The sequence below is a fragment of the Thamnophis elegans genome, chromosome 13, assembly GCF_009769535.1.
Source record: "Thamnophis elegans isolate rThaEle1 chromosome 13, rThaEle1.pri, whole genome shotgun sequence".
Taxonomy (NCBI): domain Eukaryota; kingdom Metazoa; phylum Chordata; class Lepidosauria; order Squamata; family Colubridae; genus Thamnophis; species Thamnophis elegans.
Genome location: NC_045553.1, coordinates 47,217,855 through 47,231,604, shown reverse-complemented (window position 1 = coordinate 47,231,604; position 13,750 = coordinate 47,217,855). Strand labels below are relative to the sequence as shown.

Below are 13,750 nucleotides of genomic sequence, written 5' to 3'. Positions count from 1 at the left end.
TAGGATGATGTCATCACGAACCCTGTGATTTCACACCGTATCAGCTTGAATGGGAGGCTTATGGGATGCACTGCTAGTCAGTTCGATAGCCACTCCAGTGTTTCTCAACCTTGACAACTTTTAAACAAGTGGACTTCAATTCCCAGAATTCCCCAGCCGGCATTTATGTTTAGGTTTTAAATTTAGGTTTATTAGATTTATATGCCGCCCTTCTCCCAAGGACTCAGGGCGGCGTACAACATTAAAAGAAACTCATAATACAAAAGTTTTAAAAAAATTGAATAGAATATCCCAAACAAACCCAATTAGAATTGACAATAACATTTTTTTTAAAAAATTGAAATTAACAATGATCAATAATTTGTTTAGTTTTGTTCAGGCCGGCTTGCTGGAAAAGCAAACTTTTTAGGGCGCATCGGAAGGACCGGAGGTCGGGGATTATACGAAGCTCCGGGAACAGCTCATTCCAGAGGGAAGGCGCTCCCACAGAGAAGGCTCTCCCCCTGGGGGTCGCTAACCGACACTGTCTGTCCGACGGTACCCTGAGGAGGCCAACTCTGTGGGATCGCACTGGACGGTGGGAGGCTACCGGTGGCAGTAGGTGGTCTCGCAGGTACCCTGGGCCTAAGCCATGGAGCGCTTTAAAGGTCATAATTAGTACCTTTATGTGGGAGAAGGGAGGCTGAACCAAACTTTGACAATATCCGAACTTTATCTTGTAGCTGTCAGAAGATGCAAACCAACCATGGGTGGAATTGAAAAATGACAGGGGAGTTCCTGCACCATGGCCAGAGAGGCGGGGAATTTTTACCCTCTCCAGGCTCCGGAGGCTTTTCTCGAGCCTCCGGGTCAGTGAATATGGCTTTCGGAGCCCAGAAATGGGTTCGTTTTTGAACCTCAGGTACTCCGTTTTTCACCCTCCCCAGACTGCAGAAACTTTTCTCGAGCCTCCAGGATGGCAAAAACGGCATCTCCTGGGCTCTGGAGGCCCTCTGGAGGCTGGAAACAGGCCTGTGTCGGACTTCTGGTAGGCCAATTTTTCACCCCTTGAAGGCTTTCTCTGAGCCTCCAGGAGGGTGAAAATGGCCTTCCCTGGGCTCCGGAGGCCGGAAACGGGCTCACTTCCGGATTTCTGGGAGGACTATTTTTTGCCCTCCCAGAGCCTCTGAATCAACTTGGGAGTAAGGCCACAGGTGGATGGTGAATGACCCCTCCCAGAGGAGATAAAAGAGGAGCGAAAGGGAAGTGGAGTTTGCAGGAGACAATTAGTTCTCTTCATTGGTTCGTCACTCTCTGATACTCCTTGCCAAGTTCTGCAGTTATCAGCCTGGCAGCTCTCCAAGCCAGATAAGGTCTGTGACCGTAAATCCTCCCTTGAAAGACTTTGCTGGAAGTGAATGAGCAGAATTCACAGCAAATTAATAAATGGATTTTTTGTTGGGACAAGGAGTTTGTTTCTTGCTCTTGGGAAGCCTCGGTCAGAACAGGACTAGCCCAACTGTGTTGGCCCAATATAGACTTAAGAGAGGCACGAACAGGTAGAACCCAACCAAGGCTTGGTTAAGAGTCTTTTGTGAATGTGGCTTTGCTTTAAAAGCAAGGTCGCACCTTGGCCAAGGCCAACAGCCAAATTCTTTAGTTCACATTCTGGCGACTGCATTCCAAAACGTGTGTGGAGCCAAGATGAAAAGAACCTCCTGGCTTTTTCGTTCGACATGGATATTTTCAATTAAATGGAAGCACAGTGTAATTCAGTATATTTAATGCGAGTGTTGTGGACCGCCAGCAGAACAGGCAGCAGAGTCGGAGAGTGAGGAGCTTGGGGAGGAACATGGGCCAGTCCTGGGGGCTGAGGAAAGCTCAGATGAGGGCTCTGCGTCGGAGGCAGAGATGGAGCGAGACAGCAGTGAGGCAGAAGAACAGCTGGAGCCTGTTCCCAGTGTGCGCATGCGCAGAGCTGTCAGAAGACAGGAACAACTAAGAAAGCAGGGTCGACTTGGGAGTAAAGCCACACCTTGTAGGTGATTGGCCCCTCCCAGAGGACACAAAAGAGGAGCGAATGGGGAGGGGGCTTTTGCAGGAAACAATTCGTTCATTCGGTCTGGAAAGTTCTGTTGGGGATTATAAGAGATCCTGTGCCAAGTTTTGCTTTGCCCTGCCTTTGGAAACTAGTTATCTGGCAGCTCGCCAAGCGAGATAAGGTGCATGTGGATAAACATTCCTCTGAAAAACTGATTGCTAAGCCTTGCTGACTGTGAATGAAAGGAATTCACAGTCACGCAAATAAAAGAGATTTTTGTCAGGACCAAGACTCTGCTTCTTGCTTTTTAAGGAAGTCTGGGGTCAGAACAGAAAGATCGGAAGAGAATCTTGGCCCTTCGAAACATCCAAGGGTTGGACACAACTGAATCGTTAACCACCACCATCATCAACATGAATCACCTACTTTACCTCTTCTATCGTTTTTCTCACGGGCACCTTTTGTCCCTCCCACAACCCAAAGCATTTGGAGAGGGGCCATCCGTACCCCTGGGGTTCAGGGGGCATAGCTCTCTTTGGTCACCAGGTGGGTTTCCATAATCGTCGTGAGGAGGATTTCGGTTCCTGCACTTCTCCCCATTAAAAAACGATGGAATCAGGAAGGAGCCTCCTAGCCAAAGAAGGAAATTAAATTCCATGGAGGGAGAGCTGAAGAATTGGCTGAAAGCATCAGGTCCACCCTTTGGAGGACTTCTGAGGTCAGGGAAGAAGAAGGTGGAACTGCCTTTCTGTAGAAGAGACCCCTCCAGGGGTAGAAATGAAAAATTTTAGCAACCGGTTCTCTGCCCAGTTGCTGGGTGGACGTAGCCATGGGGGGGCATGGTCTAGTCAGTTTCTTGCACCATGAATGGGGGTGTGTGTGTGATTTCTCTCTCCCCCAGGCTCTGGAGGTTCTTGTCGAGCCTCCGGGAGGGTGAAAATGGCCTCCCCTGGGCTCTGGAGACTTTCCAGAGGCTGGAAATGGACATGTTTTCGGACTTCCGGTTCTTTTGGGAGGCCGGTTTTTTGCCCTCCTGAAGCCTCTGCACAGGCCCTGTACTTACCTTCCATCCAAAACAGGCCACGTGGAGACTCCTGGAGGGGGGAAGGGCAAGGTGAGCGGAATCAGCCAGTCCTTAAAACTGCCGGTTCGGTGAACCAGATTAAAATTGACATCCGATTCACCTGAACCAGTCCAAACCGGCTGAATCTCAACTCTGGACTTAACAACCATTTGCTTAGCGCAGTGTTTCTCAACCTTGGCCACTTGAAGATGTCGTGGACTTCAACTCCCAGAATTCCCCAGCCAGCATTCGCTGGCTGGAGAACTCTGGGAGTTGAAGTCCGGACATCTTCAAGTGGCCAAGGTTGAGAAACACTGGCTTAGCGGCTATCACACCGGCGCTGAAAAAAAAGTGTCTTGCAACTCGCCCTCATTCTATCACGGCCATGGGGGTCAATATTTAGGCCCTTGGCAACTAGCGTGTATTTGCAATAGTCGCAGCCGCCCAGGGACATACGACCGGCGTTCGCCATCTTCCTAGCCCGTTTCTGACAAAGTCAAATATGGGGAGCCCGATTTGCAAGAATAATGTAGGCCTACAGCGACTTGCTTAAACGACGGCGATGCAAATGGCTGCAAAATGGAGCGAGAGCTATTTAACAACCGCCTTGCTTAGCGGTGGAAGATTTGGCCGTAAGTCGGGGACTATTTGCGTTAGGGAGATGCTGGAGAAAAGCATTGGCTTCTTGGCAGTGGTCCGGGCTACCAGGAATTAACAGAGAGCCATCCCCTCCTAATCTCCTAGTCTCAATGGGGTCAGATCAAGGGTGTTGCACCCACCCACCCCCCACTCAAGAAGGATCTTGGGGCTGTTGATACAAACCAGGGTTAAGATGTGGGACTTTAGGATGCTGGCATTTCCTGGGCTGTCTCTCAGGCGAAGACAGGGGAGTTCTGCCAGTAGGAGTAGACGAGGAACCCGGTGAAGGTGCTGTCTGTTTTCACGCTGGAGTAGAAGCCAGTGTACTCGCCCACTGCCACCTGCACCCAGACCTCGTCCTCCGGCTCCAGCCGCACTAGGCTCCCTCCGGACAGGGAGGTCGGCTTGGGCCAGTTGCCGTAGAACTGGAAGAAGGAGGCGACCGACTTGCCGTTCTTCATAATGTCGAACTGGAGGCTCGTCCGGTAGACGGTCGCGTGTACGGCGAAGTAGTACAACCCCGGGATTTCGCACATGAACTTGCCGGTGTTGCCGTCGTAGTGGCCTTGCTCGTTAATCAGGACGATGTCGAAGACAATGGGCACATCGGGCAGCGGCGGGCTGCGGGACTCGGAGCGCTTGGCGCTGAAGGCCGAACGGGGTGCCACCGCACACTCCCCCTGGGGCCCCTTCTCCCCCGGGAGCCCGTTGGTGCCGGGGCTGCCTGGCTCCCCTCGGGCGCCCGTCAGTCCTGCGGGGATAAAAAGTAAAAGCAGAGTGAAGGTGAGAGCAAGAATGGAGGGTTAAACATGGGGGAAGGAAGGAAGGAAGGAAGGAGATGGGAATGAGAGGAAGGAAGGAAGGAAGGATGGAGAAAGAGATAGGGGAAGAAAGGAAGGAAGGAGATGGGAATGAGAGGAAGGAAGGAGAAAGATAGGGGAAGGAAGATGGGAATGATAGGAATGAAGGAAGGAGAACATAGATGCAAGGACGGAAGGAGATGTTAATGAGAGGAAAGAAGGAAGGAAGGAAGGAAAGAAGGGAGGAAGGAGAGCATAGAGACAAGGAAGGAAGGAAAGAATTGGAATGAGAGGAAGGAAGGAAGGAGAAAGAGATGGGAGGGAAGGAAGGAAGGAGAGCATAGAGACAAGGAAGGAAAGATGGGAATGAGAGGAAAGTAGGAAGGAAGGAAGGAGAAAGAGATAGGGGAAGGAAGGAAAGAATGGGAATGAGAGGAAGGAAGGAGAAAGAGAAAGATGGGAGGGAAGGAAAGAGGAAGGAAGGATGGAGAAAGAGGGGAAGAAAGGAAGGAGATGGGAATGAGAGGAAGGGAGAAAGGGGAAGGAAGGAAAGAGATGGGAATGAGAGGAAAGTAGGAAGGAAGGAAGGAAGGAAGGAAGGAAGGAAGGAAGGAAGGAAGGAAGGAAGGAGAAAGAGATAGGGGAAGGAAGGAAAGAATGGGAATGAGAGGAAGGAAGGAAGGAGAAAGAGAAAGAGATGGGAGGGAAGGAAAGAAGGAAGGAAGGATGGTGAAAGATAGGGGAAGAAAGGAAGGAGATGGGAATGAGAGGAAGGAAGGAAGGAAAAAGGGGAAGAAAGGAAGGAGATGGGAATGAGAGGAAAGTAGGAAGGAAAGAAGAAAGGAAGGAGAAAGATAAGGGAAGGAAGGAAAGAATGGGAATGAGGGGAAGGAAGGAAGGAGAAAGAGATGGGAGGAAGGAAGGAAGGAAGGAAGGAAAGACTATGAAGGTTGAATAGCAATTGCAGCACGTATTTAACCCGAATCTGTAACATCAAATGAGGTTCATCCACAGAATTCAGAAGAGTCAAGACCATGCTCATGATTGCATACCTGTACTCCTACCTCTTTATTTTTTTAAAAAAAGGGGGGGGGGGTTTCAGTTGTGCATTCACCCCCCCCCTCCTGCTGCTTTGATTTCCCTCTGCAGACCCCTCTCCACCTAATGGTGTTTGCCAGTGCAATTATCTACGTGTTACTATCGATTTTTTAAAAATGATTTGCATTTGTCCTTTAATCTCTTCCTGTGTTTGTTTCCCCTTTATTTATCTGGGAGAAGCTTAAAGTCTTTTTTTCTGGCTCTGTGAATGTATTAAATTTGACGCTGGTCCCAGATTCCTTTGAAACCTCTTTTCATATGTTGGAAACCTGTCACGACGTCCTTGTTTCTTGAGCCCAATTCAGGAAAAGTTGGGCTGATAAATAACATTTTTCTCACTGATTCCCCCCCCCCCACACCTTAATGAGCTTGTCGATCAGAAAGGTCGGCAGTTCAGCGGTTCAAATCCCTAGCGCCGCATAACGGAGTGAGCTCCCTCACTTGCACCAGCTTCTGCCAACCGAGCAGTTCGAAAGCACGTAAGAAATGCAAGTAGAAAAATAGGGACCACCTTTGGTGGGAAGGGAACAGCGTTCCGTGCGCCTTCGACATTGAGTCATGCCGGCCACATGACCACGGAGACGTCTTTGGACAGTGCTGGCTCTTTGGCTTTGAAACGGAGATGAGCACCGCCCCCTAGAGTCGGGAACGACTAGCACAGATGTGCAAGGGGAACCTTTACCTTTTTAACACTGGGCATTGCTGAGATTTGGAGAAATCAAGTGTTATTCAGCCCCAGAATCCTTAAAAGATTTCCATCACTTCTCCTTACCTGGAGGGCCAATTTCACCCTTCTCTCCCTGCAGGCCTGCAGCCCCATCTCGTCCATCACGACCATCCCGGCCGGGTAAACCCTGCTGGCCGTGAATTCCAGGGGTGCCAGGGATGCCCGGATGCCCAGCGCACAAGCTGGGGATCTTGTTGTCTTCCAACAGAGCCGCCTCCTTGGCCAGGGCGAGGAGGAAAAGAAAGAGGAAGCCCGTCTGCTCCATGTCCCCGAGGCCTGAAAAATCAGGGAATCACAAAAGTTGGGGACCTTAAAGGTCATCTAGATCAACCCCGGGCGTGCGTGTGTCGTCCAATCACTTTTGCAAGCAATCCCCCTAATTTTAGGATTAGCCCTGCCTGTTGCTATTGGAAATTGGAAGAGAGACAGAGACAGAGACAGAGAGACAGAGAGACAGACAGGGAGAGACAGAGAGAGAGACAGAGAGAGAGAGACAGACTGAGAGAGACAGTGAGAGAGAGAAGATAGAGACAGAGAGAGAGAGATACAGAGAGGGGGGGCCAGAGAGAGGGAGAGAGAGAGACGTGGTTTAGCATCCAGGTGTCACATTTGTGTGTTTGTGTGTGTGAAAGTGAGCATGAGTAAGTGACAATGTGTGTGTGTGTGTGTGTGTGTGAGAGAAGGGGAGTTTGTCCCATCAGTGGAAAAACAACCATTCCTTTTTTTTCCAAAGCTACAGCAGGGCGCAAGGAAAGAGCACAGTTTCTGCATATCTGAATGCATCGATTTTTGCTTTAAAAGAAGATAAATTAATCGGCTACTGAGAGTTTCTGATGAATTCATCAGGAAAAGCAGAGTTCCACTAGACGCACACAGAGTGTCTTTTCCTTTAAAAGGAGGGGAGATCATCCCCTCCTCCTCCTCCTCCTCCTCCAGATTGGAGTTTAAAGACTTCCCTGACAGGCCAGATTTCTACCAGTGCCTCTCCGGGCATAAATCAACTCAGACGCTGAAACTTGCAAAAAGTTTGAAGAGGAAACTTGATGAGGATTCCTCAACGCACAAACCCCAACCCCGCTTTCCCAAAACGCCTTTCAGCCAATCAGGACCGATCGGGGGGGAGGGGGGGTTCTGTGGAGATGTGCTTCAACTCCCCCCCCCCCCAAATTACACGTGATCTCTTCCTTGCAAACTCTGGCATCCTCTGGTGGGGGGGGCTTGTATATGTCTGCATTTCCTGTGCTGAGTTTGCTTCGCAAGCCACAAGAAGCAAAGAGTTGGCTGGGAGGAAAGAATCAGCTCTTGTTCCTGATAGCAGCTGAGGAAGACTCCGGATACTGAGATGAGAGCATATAAATCAAAATCAGAAGATAGATAGATAGATAGATAGATAGATAGATAGATAGATAGATAGATAGATAGATGATAGATAGATGATAGATAGATAGATAGATAGATAGATAGATAGATAGATAGATAGATAGATAGATAGATAGTTTTCTTAACATTCAAGAGGATACTGAGATGGGTGGCATATAAATCAAAATCAGAAGATAGATAGATAGATAGATAGATAGATAGATAGATAGATAGATAGATAGATAGATAGATAGATGATAGATAGATGATAGATAGATAGATAGATAGATAGATAGATAGATAGATAGATATAGATAGATAGATTTCTTAACACTCAAGAGAATACTGAGATGGGAGGCATATAAATCAAAATCAGAAGATAGATAGATAGATAGATAGATAGATAGATAGAGATAGATAGATAGATAGATAGATAGATAGATAGATAGATAGATAGATAGATAGATAGATAGATAGATTTCTTAACACTCAAGAGAATACTGAGATGGGAGGCATATAAATCAAAATCAGAAGATAAATAGATAGATGGATAGATAGATAGGAAAAAGGGAGAGAGGGAAGAAAGAAGGAAAGAGAAAAAGAAAAAAGAGAGAGCTGAAGAAGCTCCTTGGATGAGAAACTAAATGTCTTCAAAGAAAAATCAGAAAGTCCAGAAAAACCAGAAAAAAGAGAGAGAGAGGGGAGGGGAGAGGGAGGGAGGGAGAAAGAGAAGAAAAAGAAAGAAAGAAAGCTGTGGTTTTCCTTCCAATCATCCTTGGGCTGACTAATTTAGTCTCCCCCACCCCAGGTCCTACCTTGCAGGGAGGGGAGGATGAGGATGCTAAGAAAATGGGGAGGAAAATCAAACAGGTGCCCTTAAATTCTTCGGGTTAAGGAGCCGATGAAAGGGATGTCAGAAAGAGGGTAAGATCTGAGTCTCTTATTTTTTGGGTGGGGAGAGACAGCGGGCGGGCCCTACAGGGGGAGGGGCATATTTTTTTCTCTCAATAGCCCCCCCACCTTTTCATACTTAAGGGCAAAATAAATACCAGAAATCTCCTTTCTCCTGTCCTTGTTTAATTCCCCCCCCCTCCGCCAGGGATGCATTTTGGCCAGCCAGACTTCCAGTCAAGGACTACTTCCAATGCCCAAACTTTCGTGTGTGTGTGTGTGTGTGTGTGTGTGTGTGTGTGTGTGTGTCTGTGTGTGTGTGTGTAGGGGGAACAAGGCTGTGCCCCCTGTCTCCCCCACTCCCCCACCAGAGGACCCTCCTATCCAAAGCAAACCCAGCTGAGCTAGGCTCCCGTCTTTCCCGACCAACTTGGCTGGGAATGATGGACTCTGCAATTCACAGCCCCCAACTGGGAAAGAGCCCCCCCACCCAGGCACCCCAAGAGAGGCAGGATGGGGTGGAAAAGGGACCCCCAGGCCCAGCAGCGTTGAGGGTCTTCCTTGCACATGTATAGAGATGATGGGAGATTCTTCCCTTACCTGGTTTTTCTTGGGGGTTTTTTCCCCTCTCTCTGCTTGCTTCTCCCCGGGAGGAACGGACTTTCCAACCGGCCAACTGGCTGCTTTGAGGGCCTCTAGTGAGCTCCAGCGGCCGGCCTTCCCCCCCCCCCACCCTTGGTTCCCTCCCCCCTCCCTCTCTGTCTCTCCTCCTCCCAAACTTGCAAAGGAAATGGGAGGCTTTGCCAAAAACGACATGGCAAAGGAAGGAATGGACTTGCTGTGTTTGAGCAACGCAAGCAGGACGGCTGAGCAGGGGCATGGAGGAGCATCCTGTCTGGATGTCCCTGGGATAGGTCAGGAGGAGGAGGAGGAGAGGAAGGATGGAGGGAGGGCGAGGGGGTCAAGGGTAGAGAAAAAGTCAAATCCCAAATCCCCGAAAATCCACAGAGAAAATACATAAATACAAACAACAGAAGGAGGAAGAAAAGAGAGGGAAAAGAAGAAAGGGAAAAGGAGAGGGAGCGAGGGAGGGGTAGTAAGAGTAGGAGAGAGGGTAGGAAGGGGAAGAAGAAGAGAGGAGGAGTGGGGGAGAGGGAGGGGAAGAAGAAAAGAGGAAGGAGAGGAGGAAAGAAGAAGGAGGAGGTAGAGAAGGGAGGATGGAAGGAATAGTAGTAGTGTGGTTGTAAAATAAGATGGATGTAAGGAGTGGCAAGAAAGAGACCCCCCCCAATTATATTTTTAAATCTCTAAAGGAATTGTGACAAATGTTAAAAGATAACACATGAATGTCAATAGTACTTAGGAGAACGTATATTTGTGAATGTATAGGAAGGGGAAAATAAAATTTTTAAAATAGACAAGAGAAAAAGTCATGGACAAAAGCTCGAATTGTGTGGTTGTTGACTGTTTTTAAATTGTTGTAGTTGTTTGTCCGTTGTTGTCCTCCTGTTTGTATCCCCCCCTCCTTATTTTGGTTTGTGAGCCGCCCTGAGTCCCTCTGGGAATAGGGCGGCATAGAAATGCAATAAATCAAATCAAATCAAATCTTCCATGAAAATCTGTGTTTCGCAATACTTTTAAGATCCATGGACTTCAATTCCCAGAATTCCCCGCGCCCAGTTCATGGTTTTCCTGCCAAAGAGCTCCATAGCTCATCATCCTGATCCAAATGCAATTTGTTGTAAGCGTCTCACGTTTTCTAGTTTTCTTCCGAGTTGGGAAAAAGAGCTTTCCGTGTTTCTCAAACCCGGCAACTTTTGAGATATCTGGACATAACCTCCCAGAGTTTCCCAGCTAACCAATGGTTGCAGTGTCCCGGGGTTATGTGATCACCATTTTAACAGAGTAACCGAGTTGGAAGGGGACCTTGTGGGTCATCTAGTCCAACCCCCTGCCCAAGCAGGAGACCCTACATCTGCCTTCATCTGAACTCAAAACCTCCTGATGGTGAGGCGAGGGCTCCGCCTCGAGGCCACAGCAGTCCACATTTACGACCTTCCCAGCCAGACAAGCCAAGTCAACGGGGCGGGGAAGGCGGATTCTCTTAATGACCGGAAGGTTCGGTGAACAATTGCCGCGGTTCTCTTAGCAGCCGTCTTACACAGCCATGGAAATCCTTGTAGTTGTAAGCCGAGGACTTCTTTAGGTGAATAACTCCCTTTGTCCTCTTTGCTGTTAGCCTTGGAGAGATGCCACGAAGGACTGGAGTTACATTGTGGCCCTTGTTCGGAAACGCAGTGGCACAGTTTCCGATCCCGTGCCGTGCCCTCAACCGGCCGCCTTCAGGTTTCCTGCAGTGCCCTGGTCGTTGAACATGCTACAATCACAGCAGGATTTCCCCCACAAGCTCAGCCACGAATAGGTCAACCCTGTTATGTTGTGCCCGGACAGCTGAATGTGTGCCAGGCCTTATCCAGAACGGTGTCTGCATGTCTGGGCATCAGCCACGAGGAAACCGCCGCCACCGAGCATGGCAAGGGGGCCTTTTGCTTATGGAGCGAACATAAAGATTTTCTCGACGTGCGTCGAAAATGAACAGGGAGGCATTCCTGGCTGTGAATCCAAGCAGGGTGGGGTCCCAGAATAAACACAGAGATTTCTGTCTGCAAGCAGGGAGTTGACCGAAGAATATGATTCGTCTCTTCCTTTCTAGTATCTCTCTTTCCCCACTTATGACTATAACCATGTTGCTTGTATTTTTACAATTTATATTGCTTTATTTGTTTCCTAGTACGATTTGATAGCTTATTAGTAACCTTGACTATCACTATGTGTTATATCTTATGATTCTTGATGAATGTATTTTATTTTTCTTTATGTACATTGAGAGCATCTGCACCAAAGACAAATTCCTTGTGTGTCCAATCATACTTGGCCAATAAAGAATTCTATTCTATTCTATTCTATTCTATTCTATTCTATTCTATTCTATTCTATTCTATTCTATTCTATTCTCTATTCTACTCTTATTATTCTATTCTTATTCTCTTATTGTATTCCATTTTTTCTACTGCATTGCATTGCATTCTATTCTATTCTATTCTCTATTCTACTCTTATTATTCTATTCTATTCTTATTCTCTTATTGTATTCCATTTTTTCTACTGCATTGCATTGCATTGCATTGCATTGCATTGCATTGCATTGCATTGCATTGCATTCTATTCTATTCTATTCTATTCTATTCTATTCTATTCTATTCTATTCTCTATTCTACTCTTATTATTCTATTCTATTCTTATTCTCTTATTGTATTCCATCTTTTCTATTGCATTGCATTGCATTGCATTGCATTGCATTGCATTGCATTCTATTCTATTCTATTCTATTCTATTCTATTCTATTCTACACTTATTCTCCTCTTCTCTTCCTTCCCTTCTCTTCCCTTCCCTTCCATTCTCTATTCTACTCTTATTCTAGTATTCTATTCTATTCTCTATTCTTCAGTCCAATATCTATTCTATTCTATTCTATTTTAAACAACAAACAGCTGCCCGCTGAATGGAAGCAGAGAAGTGAAGCCTTAGAAACTGCTGAGTGCAGGTTGCGTCAAGAGTGATTGTTGCCTGTGGGTATGTGGATTCATACCTGCTTCATAAGATGCTCCTGCGGCACAGCTGCCCTTATTTTTCCATGCTCCCCTCTTTGACTGCCAATAATCAATGTCTGATGTTCGGCTGTGGAGGAGCTGAAAGGGTGGAATTGACAGGAAATGTTGCAGAGGGCAGAAGATCCTATCGTCCCCCCCTCCCATATTCCTGTTCCCAGGGGGTTTCATTCCCCACCCTCCAGGCAACGGGTAGTCTACAAACCCTGAACCTGTCATAGCTCAGTTAGCGCATAATGCGCTGCTTGGATGCTGCTGCCATCCTCTTCCAGGACACCTAGAAGTCATTCATTTGCCCTTGCCTGAATGAAGAACATCTGGGCTTTTTCTCCCCTTAAAGCCATGAAATAAAATCTACGCCGCTTGCCGGCTGACACATAGGACATCGTGTCACATGTGTGCCTCTGTACGTCACGCATGCGTGCTCCCCTATCGGCAGCTGGTTGCATTTTTTAAAAAAAATCAGCTGCATGTGGCAATCAGGAGAAGCTCTGCGTGTTTTCCAGCTGTGATAGTTACATCTGGATGAGGTCACCCCCTAACCATTGCAGAGGCTGCTCTTTGCCAGCTGTCTCCATGGAACTCCTCCCTGCTGGGGAGTGTGTGTCTCTTTGTGTTTCCCAGTTGGGTGTGTTCTGCTGAGGTCAGAGGAGACACACCAGACGGGGTAAGGCAGTTCAAGCAGGAACCAACCCAGGAGTGAAATGCTACTGGTTCGGGCCACTTCGCCTGAACCGGGAGTAAAAAAATACTTAAAAAGTTTTTTTTTTAAAAAAAAGTTCCAACAATTGCACATTGCACAGCTGATCTTTGGAACTTTTTTTTTGGTTACTTTTTCAGAATTTTTTTACTACAGGTTCTCCGGAAACGCAGTGTGTGTGTCCGTTTTTGCTCCCAGCAGACTTCCCTGAAGCCTGATAGGCCAAAAACGTGGGTTGGGGGTGCTGAGAAAGAAAGAAAGAAAGAAAGAAAGAAAGAAAGAAAGAAAGAAAGAAGGAGGGAGGGAGGAAGGGAAGGAAGGAAGGAAGGAAGAAAGAAAGAAAGAAAGAAAGAAGAAAGAAAGAAAGAAAGAAAGAAAGAAAGAAAGAAAGAAAGAAAGAAGAAGAAAGAAAGAAAATCGGCCAGCTTGTCTTCCGGTTACTGGGGTGCATGCCTACTGCTGATTCACTTGTGTGCAAGCTGCATGCATTTGATGCACACTGCGCGCACTTGGCAATGCAATGAAAATTGTTCTGCGCATGAGCAGAACTGAAAAACAAGATTGGCCCCAACCAGGGAACCAGTTTGGGGAGCGTGGCGTGGCAGGCCTGGGTCACTGCAGGTTCCAGCAATCCAGGCTGCAAAACCACTACCGGTATGGCGGAACCAGGCCAAACCAGCAGGATCCCACCACTGCTTGCATGGGCACACGACGATGTGCTGGCTGGTGCACATGTGCACAGCGGAAAACGGAAGACCAGCTCTTCCAGTTTCCAGCTCTGCCACA

General features: G+C 47.6%; 1 protein-coding gene across 1 annotated transcript; it reads right to left on the bottom strand.

Annotated features, from left to right (window-relative positions):
• Positions 1 to 3,362: 3,362 nt before the first annotated feature.
• Positions 3,363 to 9,315, bottom strand: C1QTNF5 (C1q and TNF related 5). The gene is made up of 3 exons (XM_032229565.1): positions 9,198 to 9,315; positions 6,393 to 6,623; positions 3,363 to 4,473 (listed from the first exon to the last, which is right to left on the bottom strand). Exons 2-3 carry the CDS (start codon positions 6,610 to 6,612, stop codon positions 3,956 to 3,958), a joined length of 738 nt encoding a protein of 245 aa, XP_032085456.1. The 5' UTR covers positions 6,613 to 6,623; positions 9,198 to 9,315; the 3' UTR covers positions 3,363 to 3,955.
• Between the last annotated feature and the right edge of the window lie 4,435 nt (positions 9,316 to 13,750).

What these genes read in the sequence shown, in the direction of transcription:
- C1QTNF5 (XM_032229565.1), bottom strand. Translation starts at nt 6,612, where the DNA reads ATGGAGCAGACGGGCTTCCTCTTTCTTTTCCTCCTCGCCCTGGCCAAG. An exon ending in GGGTGAAATTGGCCCTCCAG is followed by an intron (nt 4,474 to 6,392) that starts GTAAGGAGAAGT and finishes TTATCCCCGCAG; the next exon opens with GACTGACGGGCGCCCGAGGG.